Genomic DNA, 21659 nt, shown 5'->3' with positions numbered 1-21659 from the left:
GCTTGTGAACAGGATCTTTACCTGGTAAATGCATTGCACAGGGCCTTGCTCTGCATCTAACTCTTGCTTGACATAGCTAAAGTCCATGGGCCTGATTCACACTATAGGCTGAGGTCCTACAATGGTGGGGGAGACTCAGCACTCAGGGCAGAATCTCTTTAATGGGAATTCTCATTGGGAAGATTCTGCTCAGAGTGCGGAGATTTACCCACAACTGCGGGGCATCTGTCACGAGTGTGGAGCCCCTTTATAAATGAGGCCCCAGGTGTTGTAGGGTAAGCTGTCAACAGATTGTGTACAAGGCCTGCAGCCATTCCCTACTACTGTGCACAACAGTGGTTATCTGTAAAGGTCCATGTTGAGGTTCCAAAAAACAGGTCTATGTGGAATAGGATTAAAAAAAAACTAAAATTAACTGAAACATTCAAAGGTAAAAGTAAAGCTATGTTTAGGTTTGTTTAGAACATATATTTAAAATCGCTTACATTCTCAAACAACAGAAATGTGCAAGTTATGGTTAGCCCCACAATCAATAACTAAAAACAACAGTTATGCAAACCATAACACGCACACCAAATGCAGTGCATGCAGTGCCCTTTACCTCAGCCTTAATGGCACAATTGCAATTACAAATGTCATAAATGATCTTATAGATCAGATTAATTATCACATTACTATTAACACTTGAATCTTATATCATTTATTGGTTTGAGTGTGTGTTGTAATTTAATGATGTTGTGCCTTTGGTCAGGCAAAGAGGGTGTGGGCTGGAAGGACTTTAGCCATGTCTTACATCTAACCCACCAAGTGAGGTCATCCTCCACGGCACAGCTGTTATTTTCTTTAAACATATGTTAAGGTGTTATACCCAATCCTAACCATACCTTCACACACACAAACATGTTTACAGCATTCTGTACAAGTGCAGGCCGTTTATGACTGCCAATTACCAATGAGGATTTTATAATGCAGACCATTACTGAGAAACAGCACTATGTGCATTCAGTCAAACTCTTTTCTATTACCCTTAACAACAGAAGAAATAACTTCTTCTGTTCACTCAGTCACAATCAACTCAATGTATAACAAATGAATAATTGAGCATACAAGTAAGCAGTGAATCATTAGTAGAAATGAAACAGCTTTATTTAATACTGTATTATGTAATTCACTTTAACTACTGCCAAATCATGTAGCTAAATATACACCTCAGATATAACATAACAAAGATTGTAAGCCAGAATAGTAAGTCTGAGATTTTGGTCTACTAATTACTGGAAATACTTAAAATTGACAGTGAGACCTAAAATAAGTCTTCATCATCCAATTTAACATATTCTTCATTCTCAATATGATCAGAACCAAAAAGGAAGACCTCATTTACTGAATCGTGTGTGTCTTCATGAGATTCTGATGGAGAAGGTGAAGCTTTTTCTGACAACCTTGGTGGTGTGGGCATTGTTTTACTGCCTGCGCTGTTACTAAGCAAACTGGGATCAGGGGAAGGTGTATCTTTTGTCCCTTCATGTGATGAATTTTCATTGCTAATTTGGTTGAGTAATTTTTCGAGCTCTGCATTAGAATCATCCCTATTATTGTCTTCAAAATCCTTATTTGATTGTTGCTCTATGCATTCCTGAACCAAAGCTGCTTCTTCCAGGCTCTGTGCACTATCTGCATCTTCATTGTATTCTGATTTCTGATAGAATTCAGAATCTACATCTTGTTTGAAGTCTACATCAATTTTTGAAGGGGATTTACAATAATCATCCACAATGAGTTTAGAGTCCTGAGAGGTGCCAGTTTCTATACCCTTTTCATATTTCTTAATGATATCAGCATTCTCAAGATGCTCGAATGTTGTAGGGGTGACAGGATCAACACTGTGTTCGAGCGTAGAAGGGGTGTAAACATCGGCAGATTGTTTGAATTCATTGGGAGCTTCCGCATTCATGATGTGTTGATAATCTTGTGCATGCGCACATTCTGGGATGTAGTTATGCTCCTGAGAGTGGTCAGCAAGACTATGCTGGTCTTCTGAAGTGTTATCCGCATTCACAAGATTTTTGAATTCTTTTGGTGTAATAGGAGTCACACTGCGCCTGGATAGGCATTCAACTTCAAGATGCTTTATTTTCGCATCTCTGGACTGTAGAATTGATTCCAGCTGCTGTATTTTCTCCTGCTGAACTGAAAGTTGACTAGACAACTCCACTATCAAAATGTGTCTTGCGCTGTCCGGAGTGATATGCTCCGAATCCCCACTGGGTGTTTTTGGAGTACTTTCTTCTAAAAAAACAAGAGAAAAAAGAGGATACATCAAATACAAGAGATAACTATGATGTGGGTATATGACTTCTGAAACGTGATCTGCCTTATCTTAAAGTGAAATTAAACAAAGCGCTTACTTACTATCACAGTTCAAAGACTACTGTACAGGAGTTGCTACTGAAAGCTGTCTATGATAAGGTCATTAAGTAGTTATAAATGGGACCATATCTAACAGTAAAGCATTGCAGATGTCACTTAAACAAGCCCCATGCTGGGCCTACAGGATCCATTATTTTGAAAGTAGAGTTGAGCCCCCTGACACTGCCGTGACAATGGACAGGTGTAGGTGTGGAGGAAAGAGCCCTATATCAAGTCAAGGAACTGATTTCACTTTGAATGGATAGTTGGGGAACCCGACTTATTGGTTGGTACTTGTTTATATTGTTCACTCAGATGTAGCTTGAGTACTTTTACAAATGGTCCACAATTATTTGCTTCTGTGTTGGAGTGTGTCTACGGTTACATAAAGAATTCCATGTATATGGACATCTTGGTGAGACCCACTGCATTCACTTAAGTGATATTAATCAAACCCCCACACAGAATATCAGCGTGGAATATCAGGGGACTGAATTCAAAGCGTTCTGCTTGGCGAGTTGGAAGGTCCGGATTGCATTCCTGCAGAAGAGTAACCTTGTACATGATGAAGTTCACAAACTGCAGCGCCAATGACAAATATTTAGTACTGAGTACTCAGCGTTTGCGAGGGGGGCCTTGAAAGTGAATTGTAAATGTAATTGAATTTATATAGCATTTACTAGCCCTGATGAGGCATTAAAGTGCTTTTCGGTGAGTCGCACGCTACTCCAGATCTCAAAAGGATTAGTGGTGAATTAGTATAGGGAAATATGAACTAATTTGAGAAATAGACATGTGAGCCTGTTAGTTGGATTGAAAGGATAATGGAGGGACAGAAGAGTCTATAGGATGTTTATTGGGGGACAATAGTACTGTAGGAAGTTTGGGATGAGTAAAGGAGAGATGGCGAGGGAAGAGTCTCCAGAAATGGTTTGGGCAGATCATAGTAGTAAATGAGGTCTCAGAGGAGTTTAAGGAGGAATACCTGAGGGAAGAATTTAGAAAGGGTTATTTGGGAGATTTTAGTAGTAAAATGAGGTTTGGGGTGACACAAGGAGAGATAGAAGAGGGAAGAGTCTAGAAAATGTTAGTTTGGAGATCATAGTAGTAGAATGAAGTTTGGGATGAGTCAGAGAGTGGAGGTAGAGTATATATTTAGAGAGGTGGAAGGTGAAACATATAGTAGTGCATTGGAGAAACTCATTTTTTTACATTAGGAGTAAAGTAATACATATATAGATACATAAGCACATGGATGGTATACATGTATCAGAAAGGTAATATATCAGTATGTAAGTTGTGATTAATAAACTCAGACTTTCAAGTGATGCTATACTTTAAGCTAATTTCATTGTGTTGTTTTATTTATTTATTTGTTATTTGATTTTTTTCTTAAATATTTTTTATCTCATTTGATGTGGAGAGTTCACTTATTGATGATAAAAATCAGTAAGTGTTGCTCAGAGGTATGTTAGCAGGGAAACCAATGGTACTAAGAAGTTATTTATTCAAAGACTATGGGACATCAAGAGCAGCTCATCAGTGTTATGGCCACAGGTGGCCTGTATAGCTCTCAACCCGGAGAAAACATTTGACTCCTTAAATTGGGTACATACGCACAGAATGTTCCAAATACGTTGAAATGGCACATATATGGATCATTGGATATCATATTTGCCTGACCGCTGGCATTAAAACTAGACAGAGTATCTTGGTATGACAGTACAGAGTCCTAGGTCGCAAATTGCATTTTGTACTTCGTTACAGTAGTCTGTCATGGGTTGAGTGGAGCCCATTAAAAGGTGGTTCTTCCCATGTTTACTATATTAATTTATGAACATTCCTCTTAACCTACCCCTCTTACTTTTTCAAAGACCTAAATCAGATCCTTGGTAGGTTAGTATGGGCTGGAGGTCGGCATTGAGTTGTTATCTCAATTCTGTCCATATAAGTGGGAGGATTGGGACTCTCAGACCTGGAAATATATTACCTAGCTGCAGAGGTGAAGTGAGTATCCAAATGGCTATCCGGTTGTTCATTGGGAGAAATGGGCTTCCCAGAAGAAAAATATGTTGATGGTACTTTGCAAAAAGTCATGCTCCTTCTGAGAAGGCTACCCATTCAAACATTTATCATACTACTGACAGCATTGGCCTGCCTGAAATGTGGCTATGCAATTGCCAAACATATACTCCTCTATGCCGCAACTACTCCAGTAATTGGTCTTCCCACGCATACAAGAAGGTTGAGGGAAAACCAGCTCCAGCTATGGACTGAGAGGAGGGTGGTGACGGTTGGGGATTAATTTGATAATGGACCCCGACTGGAATTTGATACATTCATAGAAGACTTCCATTTTCCTAAGGAACAGTTCCTTCTTTATGGACAGATTGCTGGAGTTGTGGCAAATTGGACTATCAGAAACACCTGTGCATTAAGTTACTCAAACATTACACACCATGGTAACGAGAAAAGATTAGTTTGATGGGTATGCAGTTAGAACCTTGGATGCACTTTTCCTGTTTGCTAGAAATTGCATTAGAGACCTGTAAAAGAACTATTAGCTCTCTAAAGCAAAATGACTATCCATCGCCACTTACGCGGCAGGAGTTTGGGGGTATAGCAGGAGCAATAAGCTTCAAGTTGTAGAGAATCATTTTATCAGAAGACTATTGATGGTACCAAAAAATGCACCCACAAACTTCTGCCACTCTGAATTAGGGCTGGATTACATAGAGGACCGTGTTGGCCTTGCTCTTCTGATGTTATGGGTAAAGATTTGGCTATCTGAAGATTTAATCTTCTCGTGAGATAGCATCAGGGACTGTCTGGCCGTCTCTACTGTTGATAAGATTTCCTGGTTTCAATACCTGAAAGGTACACTGCTCGAAATCGGATTACAGGACTTTTATGAAAACCCCCAGAATATGACCTCAAAAGCCAAAGACAGGATTAAAATGGCCTTTTCTATCAGGGCCAACAATTGTCACCTGCAGTTGCAGGAACATGTTGGAATGATCCTGGGTGTATAGTCATATGGCTAATCATATACATTTTTACTTCATTTTCAGTAGTGACTAAAAATACAGATTTGACTTGACAAGGTTTAGGTTAGGCACAGTGCACTTTTTGGCAGCATTTCCACTTCAAGTAGGGTGGTCAGATAAACTCATCCCAAGTCCCTGTGACAACTTGTCCAAACAAAGCACTATGCACTTTACATTATTTTGTGCACTTTACCAAACAACAGAGCAAGATTTTTGCTTCCACTACTGAGATAGCAACACCCCTGAACATACACAAAATGCATGCGATATTTGTACTCATTGGCCTCCATTGACATCTGCACTGCAGTTGTGAATTTTATTAGAGGGGACTTCGTCATTAGAAAACGCTATGGGAAAGATTGTTAGAGCAAATATGATCTAACCCACTGTTGCCCAATGTCTGAATAAGGTCTACAACTAGGGCCGTTCTATACAACGGTCTTAGGGTTGTCCTCCCTTTTATATTCCTGTGTACATGAATGGGTTGAATGCTGGGTACGAGGACCCTCATTGTCAGAAGATTTTACCAAAACATTTTCATGATGATTGGAATCAATGGGAGATATTCAACAGTCTAAAGTTCCATAGTACAAAACATCCATCTGTTCTGTATAAAGACCAAAGCAGCATCATTTTATTTTAGACATTCCATAGAGTCGCTGAGCTGCCCTATATAGAAAGATCGGGTGACATTGTGGACCCCTCAGGAGCACCTTTTCAAGGTTTCTCTAGTTGAGATTTTGATCTTAGTTTTTGAGTGAGCATATTCTTAATTGATGTATTGCGACTGGAGTTTTCTTTTTAATATTTTATACTGCCATTAGGAAGCATTGTAAATCTATGAATTTGTACGTATTTAACATATTTTTGTATGGGAGACAATGTTTATAACGAATGCGCTACAACGCATTCCATTACAACGAGGTCATTACAACGACTGCATTGTTACAACGAGAAAAACACACTAGATGATGGACGGAATGTTGCACAATGGCAAAACATTCACCCCCAGTCACATATCTGGGTTTAATCCATCGTTATTTTGCTCACCAAGCCACCCCAGTTCAGACATGGCATATGCAAATCAGTCTTGACCCTGTGCCTCATGGGAACAGTCCAGCCCGATTTTTGGAAAAGGGGGGTGGTGATGGACAGAGTTTCTGAATGATGCAGAATACTCTTACCAAGTCAATAGATCATGGTTTTAATCCATCACCGTTTTTTAGCTCACTGCACCATCCCAGCTCAGAACCTGGCTATATGCAAATTAGTCTGTTCCTGTTCCTGTCCCAGTGCATGATGGGAACAGGGCAAACCAAACTACCAAGCCAATTCTTATACTGGGAAGGAAACAAGCTTCCGGGGACCGGTTTCTGGCATCACAGCCTTCTCCAGCCCGAACATGACTTGGCAGTTCGGGCTAAATTTGCATATGACCATGTCTGAACTGGGGTGGTGTGGAGTGTAAAAAAACGATGGATTTAGGCCCAGATCTCTGTACTGGGGTGAATGTATGACATTGTTCTGCATTCTGTCCATCAACTGATGGTTTTGCATTTGTTACAACGAGAACCATTACATCGCAAGTTGTTACAACAACTTGCTGTACGAGGCAAATCCAACACCTTCGCAGCTGTTGCAAAAACTGGAATAGGAATAGTAAATTATAATATTCCTAAGTCCAGCACGTACCCTACAGCAAGTCGGAGTAACGGCTTGAGACGTAATGGTTCTCGTTGTAACAACACGACTGCATTGTTACAACAAGAAAAATACACAAGATGATGGACGGAATGTTGCACGATGGCAAAACAGTCACCCCCAGTCACAGATCTGGGTTTAATCCATCGTTATTTTGCTCACCAAGCCACCCCAGTTCAGACATGGCCATATGCAAATCAGTCTTGACCCTGTGCTTCATGGGAACAGTCCAGCCCGAACATGACTTGGCAGTTCGGGCTAAATTTGCATATGACCATGTCTGAACTGGGGTGGTGTGGAGTGCAAAAAAATGATGGATTTAGGCCCAGATCTCTGTACTGGGGTGAATGTATGACATTGTTCTGCATTCTGTCCATCAACTGTTGGTTTTGCATTTGTTACAACGAGAACCATTACATCGCAAGTTGTTACAACAACTTGCTGTACGAGGCAAATCCAACACCTTTGCAGCTGTTGCACAAACTGGACTAGGAATAGTAAATTATAATATTCCTAAGTCCAGCACGTACCCTACGGCAAGTCGGAGTAACGGCTTGAGACGTAATGGTATGCGTTGTAACAACACGGAAGTAGTAACAACCGCTTTGTAATGGAATACGTTGTAGCGCATTCGATGTAAAGACATATATATATTTGTGCTGTGCACTTTTACTGTATGTCAAACCAATATAAATTTGACTGTCTATACAGGGTACATCTACACCATAAAGACTTGACCGGCTTAAATTATAAACTCAATGGGAAGCTGATATTGCTACATCGTTCAATGACTTAGACTAAAAGAGGACACTCATTTACATAAAAAAGGTATTGCACAATGCGCCTTACAAATATATACAATTCAGTATTCTAAGTATAGCCTACCTAATATTCAGCAGCACTGTAAGAATCCACCTTAGGATACCTTCACAGTCCCTTCGATGCAGCACCGATGAGGCTCATTTTCTTCAATGATATTGACCTCCAGATCATTGACACCCTATTTGGCTGGGTTTACCAATGTATTGACCCAAATCAGGGGATGCAATGAGTTTATTACATGGGGCCTGTGTGAAGCCTATTTCCACATCCCAGGGTTCAAAAGGCATCAGGGACATTTGTAGACCTTGCATTACTTTTGGCAAACGCAATGTCACAATAATCTTACTCTTAAAGTAAAGTGGCTCAAAGAGGAGAGTAAATACTTGTACAGAGAATAGTGAGCAGCTCTGAGGAAGATCTTTATTTTACACAGATGGGAAGCAATGTTGGGACCTTTAAAAGCACATTCTAAAGATGAGAAACACCCCTGTAGATTCCAGATTACTGAAATATGTGTTGATTACTTTGATGTAGATTGTATACTGGCTCCTGTATAATTATTGGGTAATTATTGGAATGGCTTGCTACATCACCTGAAGGGATATTTATCATCATATCACCTTTATTTCAGCCTAGAATTGCCATAAAAACACATACTAACAGAGAAATAATCAAAATCACACACAGAAGTAATCAAAATCACCATACAAAAGTAATAAAGGTAAAAACCAGTTAAAACCATTACTTGCGAATGATATACATAATTCAAATCATAAAAGGGAAGAAATGTGAATACATTAATAATATACATAAAATACATTTAAAAAAGCATTGAATTACGAAGTTTGACAACTAATTTTAAAAATAAGCCTACCAGTAGACATATTTCCTGTATAAATTATGACTGCAAATAAGCAAGAGCGACTCTACAACTTTTTATCTTGGTCTTTCTTATTACTGGCATGAGCAAGTCCTTAGATAGTTCTCTATAATATCTGCCAGAAGAACAAGACGCGCAACAGGGTTTGGTCAGATATTTCATCATAAGGGCAGCAACTAATGGGGTAGCATCATACTGACCAAGAGGGAAACACAGTTTCCATCTGGCGGGGCCCAGGTGAAAACTGGTATGAAATGATCTCTCCCATGGGTGGTTGACCCAATGCAAGTAAGGCTCGGTCATGGGGCACCTATGAATCAAAAATAGCTTCTGAAGAAACCTAGACTGGACAGGGATAGCTCCCTGTCCCTTGCCACTTTTAGCAAAAAGTTGTCCTTCACGCACCGCTTGTCCTCCTCCTTAATAAAGGTTGGGTCAATAAAGAGGCAAGCTCTTCCGAGACTAAGAAAATTGGTCTTTATATACTTTACCCATGGTATTCAGGGACCAAGAGTGGTCACAAGGCAGTCTTCAATCCCCTCTCCGCAAAAAGATGTCTGGAAGTTTCACCAAATACAACACCAGAGAAGATGAGGTGCTAATGTAATGTGATTATCCACATAATCCAGCCCAAGCTCCTCATGCACCATAAAGTTGCAAGTGGGGACCCCCCTCAACCGAACAGAACACCCTATTTTCTTCAACCTGTAAGCTGCCTGTGTTGCTGCCATCCATCCCAAATTCCTGCACCGTATGTCAACACATTAAAAATGGAGCCAATGGCACTTTGAAAAGCTGGCACTCTATTGACCATACATAAGGTCCAACTAAGATTATCATCAAAAGTGGTTCCTAATTAGGGAAAAGATTGCACTCTTTCAATTCGCTTAGCCTTGATGCTATGTATTTAAGTCTTTACATTCTTGGGTCAACAGACCACTATAAAAGTATTGGATTTATTGTTTCCAGGTTGAGGCTCACCATGGAAATCAAAAAGCTGTCAATGAGAGCCTTAAGTCCATTTGAGGTCCTAGCTAACAAGACTGAATCGTCGGCATAGAGGAGTGCTGGCACCAATCTGTTCTCAATTTTAGGAACGTCTCCTCCAGCACCTAGCAAGGCAGACTCTAACTTATTAGAGTAAAGTAGTAAAATAATTGGTGCCAGCACACACCCCTGCCAAACACCTCACTGTAGACTGAAATCCGAGCATTCACCATTGTTCCATTATCTCACCCTGGCATTAAGGTTGAAATGCAGTTCTCTCTGGAATACTACTAAGCTCTTCTCCACTGGTATGGCAGACATGAGATACCACAGTTTGGTTCTGTTAATGCTATCAATAGTGCTAGACAGATCCATAAATGCAAGGTAAATGGCGCTTTGCTTCATCAATTTATACTTGCACATCATGAGGTGCAAGTTGAGAAATTGCTCAATGGTACCCAAGCCTGGTCGCAAGCTGAAGTGGACCCAAGAAAGTACATTATTTTCACAGATCTAGAGTTCCAACCTATCGAGGATGATACGCTCCTCTATCTTGACAGAGGAATCTGGCAAGGAAATTGAATGGTAACAGGCCGGATCATGCCTATTCCCTTTCTTAAGAACTGGTACGATGATTGCAGTCCAGGATTCAGAGAACCCCACCGAACAGGAAGAATTAAAACGATTTGTAAGCTAGGTGGGGGAGGACAGAACTTAACATTGTCCTTGTGCAAGTCCATTGGGACACTAGCAGTGCTCTGCAGGATAGCCATTGTAATCTCTTCCAGCAAAAAGGAGATTTCTATAGGGAATTTAGTTTGGGTGGGTTCCCCGAGGGCACTGTCCTCAGGGCAAATATCTGCCTATAATGGTTCACCCAGCAAAGTGAAGCAATAATAAAATTAAGGGCCTGCTTGGATGCGACAGTATGGGAATAATTATTGACCAAGTTCCAGAATGACCTGTAGTCCTTGAGGGTGCATGCCTGAACCAGACATTCCCAATGCAAGCTTCTCATCTCAGATTTCCTGGCAACCAAAGCTGTGTATATTCTTTCCTGCCACTCGCAGTTTCCTCCCTTTCTTTTGTGTTTTGCTTAGGGTAAGGTGTAGTTTCCTACACATCATTCTACAAACATTATCAAATCATGGTGCCACATCATTAGCTTTAACCTTCTTTGTAAGGGTCATTTTTATTGCAGATCCCAAGGACACAAAGGGGTGAACTACCAATTGCATGTCAGCTTCTAAGGAAGACAGCACAGGATACAGGTGTGATTGCTGGTTACAAGCTTTGCAAAGACGCGGGCAATATCGGTAGTCATCCACACCAGTCTACTCAAATTATCCTTTACACTTAACCTAGACTTAGTCTCTGTGACACCACTTTGAACTTCCACTAATTGAAAGAGATGTGGAGAGGATTGTGGTCACTAAAGACCCTAGTTATAACTCCACCGCCAACAACTCTGGTGGACAAGTTTCACGAGACAAAGACACCCGGTCACCCCACTCATCGCACGGCCCCCGTGTGCCCTGATTTCTCCACTGCTGCTGCCGCGATTTTTGCCGCCACGCCTTCTGCCGTAGGACCCTGTGCCTCCCCCTGCTCAGTGCCCCTCTCTGCCTGGGCCTCTGCTCTTGGTTTTTCTGCCTGCTACTTCTCCCCGTGCCTCTGCTCTCTAGGCTGCCCCCCTCGCCGTTCTCCCCAGGCTGTTTTTCCCGCTTTTTCCCGCTCTTGTCCCACCGCTGCTCCCGCCCCCTTCTTCTTCCCTCCTGATCCCGCTCCCCATTCGCTGCCCTCTCCCGCCTCACAGCTGCTCCTCCCTCCCACTTCGCCATATATGGCGGGGTACGCGCAGCGGGCGCGCCGATTGTGCGCTGAAGTCGCGCCCAAGGCAAGCCCGTCTACGCACGTCCACGCCTGGACTGCGCCCAGCACCAGACCCCCTGGACCTCGCCGGAGCCAGCCCACCCGACGGAGATACAACGCCGCCACCCTCCACGCACTCAACACCGGTCGACAGCCAGCCTGCTACCAAGCCACACTGTAACACACCAACGGAGCCTTCGCCTGCCATGCCTGCAATTTCACCTGCACTCGGTCCTGCACTGCGCCAGCCAGAACAGCCACCAACAACAACAATCTCAAGTGCATCCTGCTCAACACCTGCTCCGTCCACAAACACGCCGTCGAACTCTGGAACCTCTTGGACAAAACAGCACCGGACTTCGCCTTCCTCACGGAAACCTGGATGAACGCCACCTCAGCCCCCGACATCGCCATAGCCATCCCGGACAGCTACAAAATCATCCGGAGGGACCGTGTCAACCAAACCAGAGGAGGCATCGCCATTGCTCACAGAAACACCATCCGCATCACGACCAACACCAACGACACCCTCACCGCCGCAGAGCACCTTCACTTCCAGATACACACCAACCCCAAGATCACCCTCAGAGGCACCCTCATCTACAGACCCCCGGGACCACGCTCACACTTCAGCGAAGCCGTCGCAGACTTCATCAGCCCGCTCGCCCTCGCCTCCTCCGACTACATCCTCCTAGGAGACCTCAACTTCCACCTGGAGAACGACAAGGACAGGAACACCACCTCCCTACTAGACAACCTCGCCAACCTCAGACTCAAGCAACTGGTCAACACCCCCACCCACTACGCCGGCCACACGCTCGACCCCGTTTTCTCTGCCAGCAACCACGTCTCCTTCAGCCACACCACGAGCTTCACTGGACCGACCACAGCTGCGTACATTTTAACTTCAGGAAGACAACGAACCACCAACGTCCTCAACAGAGCCCCCGAAGATACTGGAGCAAGATCACCAGCGACCAACTCTCCACCTCCCTGAGCCAAAACCCTCTCACCCACACTACGGACCCCAACGAAGCAGCCCGCAACCTCTCACAGTGGATCACAGACTGCGCCAATGTCCTTGCTCCACTGAAGAACCCTCCAAGCAACCCCGACAGCAAGAAAGTAGCACGGTTCACCAATGATCTTAAAGACTCCAAGAAATCCTGCCATGCCCTCGAGAAAGCCTGGCACCACAACCAGTCAACGGAAAACATGACAGCCCTCAAGACGCCATCCGCACACACCACCAGCTGATCCGCACCGCCAAAAGATCGTCCTTCAGAGAACGACTGGACAACAACACCCACAACAGCAAGGACCTCTTCAACATCGTGAAAGAGCTCTCCAACCCCGACGCCAGCAACAACGACATCACACCATCACAAGACCTCTGCAACTCTCTCACCACTTTTTTCTATCGCAAGATCGCCGACATACACGACAGCTTCGGCGCTCAGATCGCAAACCCTACCACCGAACCTACGCTGCCCACCACCACCCTAAGCACCTGGGCGCCTGTCAGCACGGAAGACACCACCCACACGATGAACACCATCCACTCGGGCTCCCCAGCCGATCCCTGCCCTCACCACATCTTCAACAAAGCCGACTCCATCATCGCACCCCAACTCCGGGACATCATCAACAACTACTTCGTATCCGCCACCTTCCCGGAGAGCTGGAAGCATGCAGAGATCAGCGCCCTCCTGAAGAAACCCACCGCAGACCCCACAGACCTCAAGAACTTCTGCCCCATCTCGCTCCTCCCCTTCCCCGCAAAAGTCACCGAGAAAACTGTCAACAATCAGCTGACAGCCTTCCTCGAGACAAACGGCTCCCTCGACCCATCGCAGTCCGGATTCCGAGCGAACCACAGCACCGAGACCGCCCTCATCGCAGCCACCGGTTACATCAGGACCCTGCTTGACAACGGAGAAACCGCCGCCCTCATCCTCCTCGACCTTTCGGCTGCATTCGACACGGTCTGCCACCGCACCCTGACAACCCGCCTCCACCACGCCGGGATCCAAGGAAAGGCCCTGGAATGGATCACCTCCGACAGAACCCAAAGAGTCCGTCTCCCGCCCTTCCTCGCAGAAGCCACAAAGATCATCTGCGGCATGCCTCAGGGCTCCTCGCCCAGTCCCACTCTCTTCAATGTCTACACGAGCCCCCTCGCAGCCATCGCACGCAGGCACAACCTCAACATCATCTCCTACGCTGACGATACCCAGCTGATCCTCTCCCTCACCAACGACCCCGCCACCACCAAAGCCAGCTTCCAGGACGGAATGAAAGACATCGCGGACTGGATGAGGCTCAGCCGTCTGAAACTGAACTCAGACAAGACGGAAGTCTTCATCCTCGGCCCATCCATCTCCGCCTGGGACGACTCCTGGTGGCCCCCTGCACTGGGCACCCCAAGCCCACGGACCACACACGCAACCTGGGCTTCATCCTCGACTCCTCCCTCACGATGACCAGGCAAGTCAACGCCGTTACTTCCTCCTGCTTCAACACCCTCCACATGCTTCGTAAGATCTTCCGCTGTATCCCCACTGAAACCAGGAAGACGGTCACACAGGCCCTCGTCACCAGCCGTCTGGATTACGGGAATGCCCTCTACACTGGGACCACTGCCAAACTACAGACAAGACTCTAGCGCATCCAGAACGCATCAGCACAGCTCGTCCTGGACATCCCCGGACACAGTCACATCTCCGCCCACCTGAGGGACCTGCACTGGCTCCCCATCAGCAAAAGGATCACGTTCAGACTCCTCACCCACGCACACAAGGCTCTCCACGACTTGGGCCCCGAATACCTCAACAACCGCCTCACGTTCTACACGCCGACCCGCCATCTCCGCTCCGCCAGACTCCCCCTCGCCACCATCCCACGGATCCGTAGAACCACCACTGTAGGAAGATCCTTCACCTAACTGGCGGCCAAGGCATGGAACACCCTCCCCGCCCACCTTCATCTTACCCAGGACCATCTCTCCTTCAGGAAGCACCTCAAGACCTGGCTTTTCGAGCAGTAGCGCCCCCCTCCCCCTTCCCCCAGTGCCTTGAGACCCTCGCGGATGAGTAGCGCGCTCTATAAATGGTTTTGATTGATTGATTGATTGACATAATCAATCATTGAACACTGGCCTCTTCTGGTAAAAGTGGCTACCCTGTAAGGCCCATAATCAAAAGAGTCAAAAGCTTTACACAAACAAGTTGATTAACACGCATAGGGTAGAGTATTTCGCCCCTCGCTTGAGTATTGACACCAGAACAGGGTCAGAGGGTTGAAAGTCCGCAAGGCACCCAGTTTTCCCCAGTTTCACTGTGAAATCTCCTACTACCAGCAAATTAAAGCGTTCTCCTAGACACGGAGGGCTAGAATACAAGGAATCAATAAAAGATAGAGCCATGAAATTCTTGTTGGTCCTAGAGCAAAAGTAATCATTATAGAAGTTCACAACAAAGAACCCAAAACGTGGTGCCCATTTTAAATAGAAAGCCTGAAAGAGTCTACTTCCTGTTTTTTTCTTTTTTTATAATTAAACTCTTCATTGAAATATATAAAACCAATCTAATGGTTGCAGAATTCAATATTGTATATCAGGGTAGTTACAGTAGACTATCACAGTGCAATAAGGGAAATGTACACCAACATCAGCCATTGCATAGTAAATACAAACCAAAGATAAGATAGAAGTGAAAAAAAGGACTTCCACTTTGTGTGAACAACAATATACATGATCTGGGTGGCATGTATAATGATTATCATATTCTGTAATATTAACGCTGCGGCCATATAGCAAAATGACTCAATGAAGCATATTTCATGTAAGTAATGAGACTAATGCAGTGCTGCAGGTTCGACAGTGGATCTCTCATCTCTGTCTGCACAGTTATGAAGATAAGCCTCTAATGCTCTGATGGGTGTAGCATGGAGGGGCCACGGGGTAAGGCCTACGCAGCGCTTAAATCAGTAGATGTCCACACAGTGATAATTTGATGGTGGGAAGTTTCTGAGCGGTCTCCCACCGTTTATTTATCTCGTCAGGTCAAGCCCGCCCGAGGAGTGCATGCTTGAGACAATGTATGGGAAAGCCCGGGTGGCTCTCTACATCCCTCCTTTTTTTTAGTGGTCGTCACCATAGTCTGCATGCTTAGGGGGATGTGCACACAAAGTCCTTCAACTTCTAACTAGGAGCTGGGTTTGGCCGGAGACCATACTTCTGGCTCCAGGAGTTGGAAATGACCACTGCATCCGTCTGGATGTGCGGGGGATTTTGAACAATGATATTGAGGCTGTGTCTTTGAGCTGCAACCACTGCTTCTCCACTTGCAGACTATGGATGTCTAGGTGGGAAGGCCACAGGTTCTGGTGAGCCGGGAGATACTGAGATCCATCCAGATCGTCTGCCTCCTCCGAGCCGGCGTCCGGCCCTTGAGCTCTCTTAAAACATGAGACATTCTTTTGATTTCAACAAGTTTTACTTATTTTATACAAGATTATATTAGCAATTCTGTTACAGGGTTAGCATAGGTTGTACCAAGTGCATCTTGTACATTAGTACATTGAGACGTTTTGTCACGTTTGTTTAGCTAAGAGAAAAAGAGAGAGAGGCAGGTAGAAAAAGGCAGCGGAACAAGGGGTAAAGAAGAGGTAAGAGACAGGCAAGAAGAGTTACATTTCTTATCAATTACAGCTGACATTCTGTGGGGATGTTGGCATCCATGTAGACCGGTGTTGGTGGGGCTCCCCCCTTGTGGCCTGCCAGAAAAGGCGACATTGGTTGAGACCAGTTAAGTACGTTTGTCTGGGTGGTGTGTTCATAGGGGGGGTACCAAATTGTGTACCGCTGGTATTTCATTTTCATGGAGGTTCATAAGAGTCTAGGTAAGTGTCAAGAGATTTCCACATCTTTCTGGATGCCGCTTCCCAGGGTGAGTTCTGCAGTGCAATGTTGTCCGCACCTTTGAGATGGGTGATCCAGTTGATCCAGCCTTTGTAAGAAGTTTTACTTGTGTCTTTCCAATTTGCGAGGACCATTTTTACTGCTGCTGTCAGTAGCAGGTCTAGTAGGTCTTTATCAGGATCAGATCTCAAGTCTGGGCACATAAATGCCATGGTAAGGGTGGAAAATTATTTTGTTAGCGTACAGTCAAACAAACCATTTATAAACACAACGATTTTCTCCCAGAATGTTTTGAGTGTTGGGCAGTGAAAGATAAGGTGTGCTAAATCCCCAGTTTCCTCGTTACAGTTCCAACATAACGCATCATCGCTGAGGCCTAATGAGAATAAAAGGCCGGGGTCCAAAAAGCCTTGTGTATCAGCCAAAATTTTGCTTGTGAGAGCACTGGAAAGATCTTATTACATGAGGCCGAGCTCCATAGTGTGCCCAATTCCTGTTTGTTATGTGTGGCTTTCATTTTTTCATCCCACTAGGCAACCGTCTTATCATTAAGTTTAGAGGATTTTGGTTGGAAGGGTTTGTAGAGCTGTGAGACCTGGTGCCCCATTTTATTAATGTTCGTCACAAACCGGGAGATTGATGGTTGTGAGGCGGATAATTTGGTTTTTGACAAGGCCGTTCTAATTTTCAAAAAGGAGGGGAAAGACCAACTGTCACCAAAAAACTACAGACCCATATCCCTTCCCAACATGGACTGCAAAATATATGCTAAGATACTGGCAGTCAGACTCAACTCTTTTCTCCCCAAACTAATAGGCAACCCCCAGGTTGGTTTCCTACATACTCGAATGTCTAATGACAACACCCGACTTCTCTGCCACATATTAGAACATGCGGCCACGAAATCTGAACCGGCAGTAGCTATCACATTACATGTGGAGAAGGCCATTGATAGAGTCTCCTGGGCTTTCCTGGAATGCTGCATGCAAAAGTTCAACTTAGGGGCGGGATACATACGAATGGTTATGGCTCTGTACGGGGAACCATCAGCCCGTATCATTGTGAATGGGTCACTCTCAGAGCCTTTTACATTGCAACAAGCCACTAGACAGGGATGCCCACTATCCCCTTCATTTTTCCTTCTTGCACTGGATCCCCTTATCCAAGATATCAAATTAAATACGAACATAAGAGGGATCGATATCAATGGCGTTGAAGTAAAATTAGCCGCCTATGCGGATGACATACTAATAGTAACTGAACAACCAAAGACATCAATACAGGCCCTGATGGAGACAATAGCAAAATATTCTGGGCCCTCAGAGTATAAACAAAACAGAGACAAGTCAGAATGCAAACCACTAAATATTCACTGCACGAGAGACACCCTGGGGGGGGTCGGGCTTAGCCTGGCAAATAGAATATATATCAGATACCTAGGTATACATTTTGGTAGCGACTTAATTGACAAGCTATATCAGAATGAAAAACTACAACTAGAAAAGATGAAGAAACTCCTGGACTCCTGTTCTCAAAAATTCATAACGTGGTGGGGCAGTATCAATACTATTAAAATGATGATCACCCCAATGATTAAATATCTGATCAGTATGCTCCCTCTCCTCCTCCCAGATGATTTCCACCGCAAAGTTGACATCCTGATCTCTAAATTCCTTTGGCGAGTGAATAAAGCACGTATAAGTATTAAAAAATTAAGACTGGGTAAAAGTCAAGGAGGGGTAAATCTAGCAGACTTCAGAATATTCCAGCTAGCCTTTCTGGCAAAACAAGGCTCATACTGGATATCACCGCCCACCGACTATACGCCGGTATGGCTACAGGTGGAGAGGGCCATCCTGATAACCTAAGCCCCCTGGCTCTATTAACAGCAAACAGATACCCCCACACCTCCAAGTCCATCTTTAAAAATACTAAAATAGCGCTACTAAAGGTAGATAAGAAGCTGGAGAATAGCATCAAAGGTTCTAAAATGGAGTCACTCTGGGCCAATAGCAAGATTTTGTATAAAGGGAAAAGCCTAGCCTTTGACGTATGGATTGGGAAAGGTATACACTATCCTTACCAATAAGAAAACGAAACATGCCCTATTACATTCACAGACCTCAAGCCGAGATATAACCTAGCTGACATTGAAAACATGAGACATTCTGGGTGACCAGGTGTTGTCCTCTTTTTGCTGTGACCATGGTCCCTTGCACCTTGACAACGGTCCATTCTTCCGGTTTGTACGGCGTTCTGAATTTGCAGCCCGGATGTCTGTCTTTAACCACGACGCTGTTGCCCACTTTCAGCTGCGGTTCTTTTGCACCTCAGGCCTCACTTGCCTTCTGGTTGGTGACAGTCCTCCTGGCCTGTGTGATGGCGTTATCACTGTCAGGAGGTTTCCACGCTCGATCGGCTGGGCTGCTGTCCCTCGGGGCTTTTTTGAAAAGCAGGTGAGCGGGAGCACATTTGATGGTGCTATGTGGCGTTTGCCACATAGCACGTGGTTAAGTGCTGATTCGACGTCCATCCCCTGACCCACTGCGATTCGTAGAGCTTGGTTAAGGGGCCACATAAACAGTTCCACTTCCCCGTTGGCTTGAGGCCACAGAGGGGTGATCTTCCTGTGGTGGATCGCCTTATTTTCCATGTACTCTTGGAACTCATGGCCTTGGAACAGTGGTCCTTTGTCTGACCAGATCTCATCTGGCAGGACTAGGAGGGCGAATGTCTTTTCCAGGATTTTCTTTATGTGGGGAAACGCCATGGAGGCCACCACCTCCACTACTGGGAACTTGGAGAATGAGTCGACGATCACCAAGGTGTGGCGCCCATCCGGAAAACTTCCAAAGTCGATGCTGACTTTAGACCATGGGAGTTTGCAGGTTATGGTCTCCAGGATGGAACACAACCTTGAAGGAGCATGCCTGCAGCTGGATGGCCCATCTTTCGATCCGGGGAGGCGCCAGCCTTGAGGATCCGGCGAAGAGTGGGAGCACCGGCTTATGGTCCATCACTACCTGGAATTCCGGTCCATGCAGATAGAGGTGAAAATGCTGACACGCCCACTTTATGGCCAGGGCTTCCCTCTTGATCTGGGTGTATCGGGTCTCAGTGTCAGAAAGTGTCCGGCTGGCGTATGCAACTGGCCTCCAAGACTCCTGGCCATACTCCTGTTCGAGGACTGCTCCTAGTCCCACTGGGCTTGCATCCACCACCGACTCCATACGTTGACCTGGGTGAAAGTAAGCCGTGATCGCTTGTCCATGAGGGCTGTCTAGATGGTATTGAATGCTATGTTGACAGCCCCGATCCACTACCATTGTCGGTCACTGCGAGTGAGAGCGTGTTGTGGCTCTGACAAGGAGTCCAGGCTCGGAATGAACCTGCCACAGTAGGTGGCCATGCCAAGGAAGCTGCAGACCCCTGTGAGAGATTTTGGGGTGATCGCTGCTCGGATGGCTATCGCCTTTTGGAGTCGGCTCTCAGACCTTCTCTGGTGAAGATGTAGCCAAAGAAGTCGACTGACTCTTGGTAAAAGGAGCACTGTGTGCAGTCTTGTAACCGCTGAAGGGTGGCATGGAGGTGGGTGTGATGTTCTTCCAGGGTGTCGTCACTCAGGTTTATGACGCTTTGCAGACCGGACAGTGCTTCCTGGATGGCATTTTGGAAGACCTTGTTTGCAGACGACACAACGAAACTCAGTCTTTTGCACCTTCGAAGGCCGACGTGTGTTGAGAACGTGGCGATGTACCTGCTCTCAGGCTCCAGTTCCAGCTGATGGTACCCCACATTTAGGTCCAGCTTAGAGAACCACTTGGCACCATTCATGTCCGCCACAATGTCATCCATGGTGAGTGTGAGATACTGTTCCCTCTTGACTGCCACATTCGGGAGCCCCATGTTCACACGTGTGTTGAGAACGTGGCGATGTACCTGCTCTCAGGCTCCAGTTCCAGCTGATGGTACCCCACATTCAGATCCAGCTTAGAGAACCACTTGGCACCATTCATGTCCGCCACAATGTCATCCATGGTGAGTGTGAGATACTGTTCCCTCTTGACTGCCACATTCGGGGGCCCCATGTTCACACACAGCCGAATGGCACCTGGTTGTTTCGGCTTGGGGACTACGACCAATGGGGATACCCACGGGGTGGGGCCGGATACCTTTTCAATGACGTCAAGGTCCTCGAATTTCTTTAGTTCCGCCTCTAGTTGCGGGTGGAGGTTGCACGGCACCCTTCGATGTCTTAGGGGCGTCAGCCTCACGGTGGGGTCAATATGGAGCTTGAACTGCTTCCCTTTTAGCTTGCCAAGCCCTGTGAACAGCGCCGGGAAATTGTGCAAGATGGAGTCAGAATGAGAATCCTGGACCTGACGAGCTAAGAAAATCAGGCAGAGGTCTTCTGCAGTGTGGCAACTGAGAAGGGTGACTTTCCTCCCTTCCATGATGTGGAAGCAGGCCTTTGTGATGTGTCCATCACTAGTGACTTCAGCCTCGATAACCCCTCTGAGGAGTAGGGGATGTGTCCCTCCATATGTATCGATCCTGGCCTTGGTTGATACGAGAGGGGGTCGTGGCAACAGCTGTTCGTACTGCTCCGAATCCATGACATTGACCGACGCACCCGTATCTATGAGCGCCTTAACTGCTTACAATCCGACCAGGACAGAGCACATCGGCGGTGGCCTTCGGTGTTTGTCTGACCTGCTGACAAAAGATATGACAAACACCTCGCTGTCATCTTCCTCAAGCGCGAGGCAGCGTTCCTGCGTCGCTCCATCATCTTGTGACTGTGTATCATCGAGCGATACCTGGTGTAGACATTGTGTTATTCCTCGATGCTTGGGGAAAGTCTGTTGAGACCGGCTGCTTCACACACACTTTGGCAAAGTGGTTTACCTTTCTGCAGCGGGAGCACGTTTTTCCCTTTGCTCCGCACACCGCCGTTGACGGGTGTTCTACTGCGCAGTTGCCGCACACTCCACTTGTAGACGGCTGTGGTGCAGGGCGG

The 21659-nt window shown here is 45.8% G+C and overlaps 1 protein-coding gene across 3 annotated transcripts in view; it reads right to left on the bottom strand.

The window, feature by feature from the left end:
- Positions 1-1121: 1121 nt before the first annotated feature.
- Positions 1122-21659, bottom strand: part of CCDC192 (coiled-coil domain containing 192) — an 851244-nt gene continuing 830706 nt past the window's right edge. For 2 of the 3 annotated variants that reach the window (XM_078675606.1, XM_078675605.1), the window contains one exon: positions 1122-2289. In XM_078675606.1, the coding sequence (XP_078531732.1) occupies positions 1304-2289 (986 nt within the window). In that variant the 3' untranslated portion in view covers positions 1122-1303. The remainder of the gene's footprint in view (positions 2290-21659) is intronic. The other variant, XM_078675607.1, reaches the window with a different exon arrangement.

Source organism: Lissotriton helveticus, chromosome 2_1, assembly GCF_964261635.1.
Source record: "Lissotriton helveticus chromosome 2_1, aLisHel1.1, whole genome shotgun sequence".
NCBI classification, from domain to species: Eukaryota; Metazoa; Chordata; class Amphibia; order Caudata; family Salamandridae; genus Lissotriton; species Lissotriton helveticus.
This window is presented reverse-complemented; position numbering and strand designations above follow the sequence as displayed.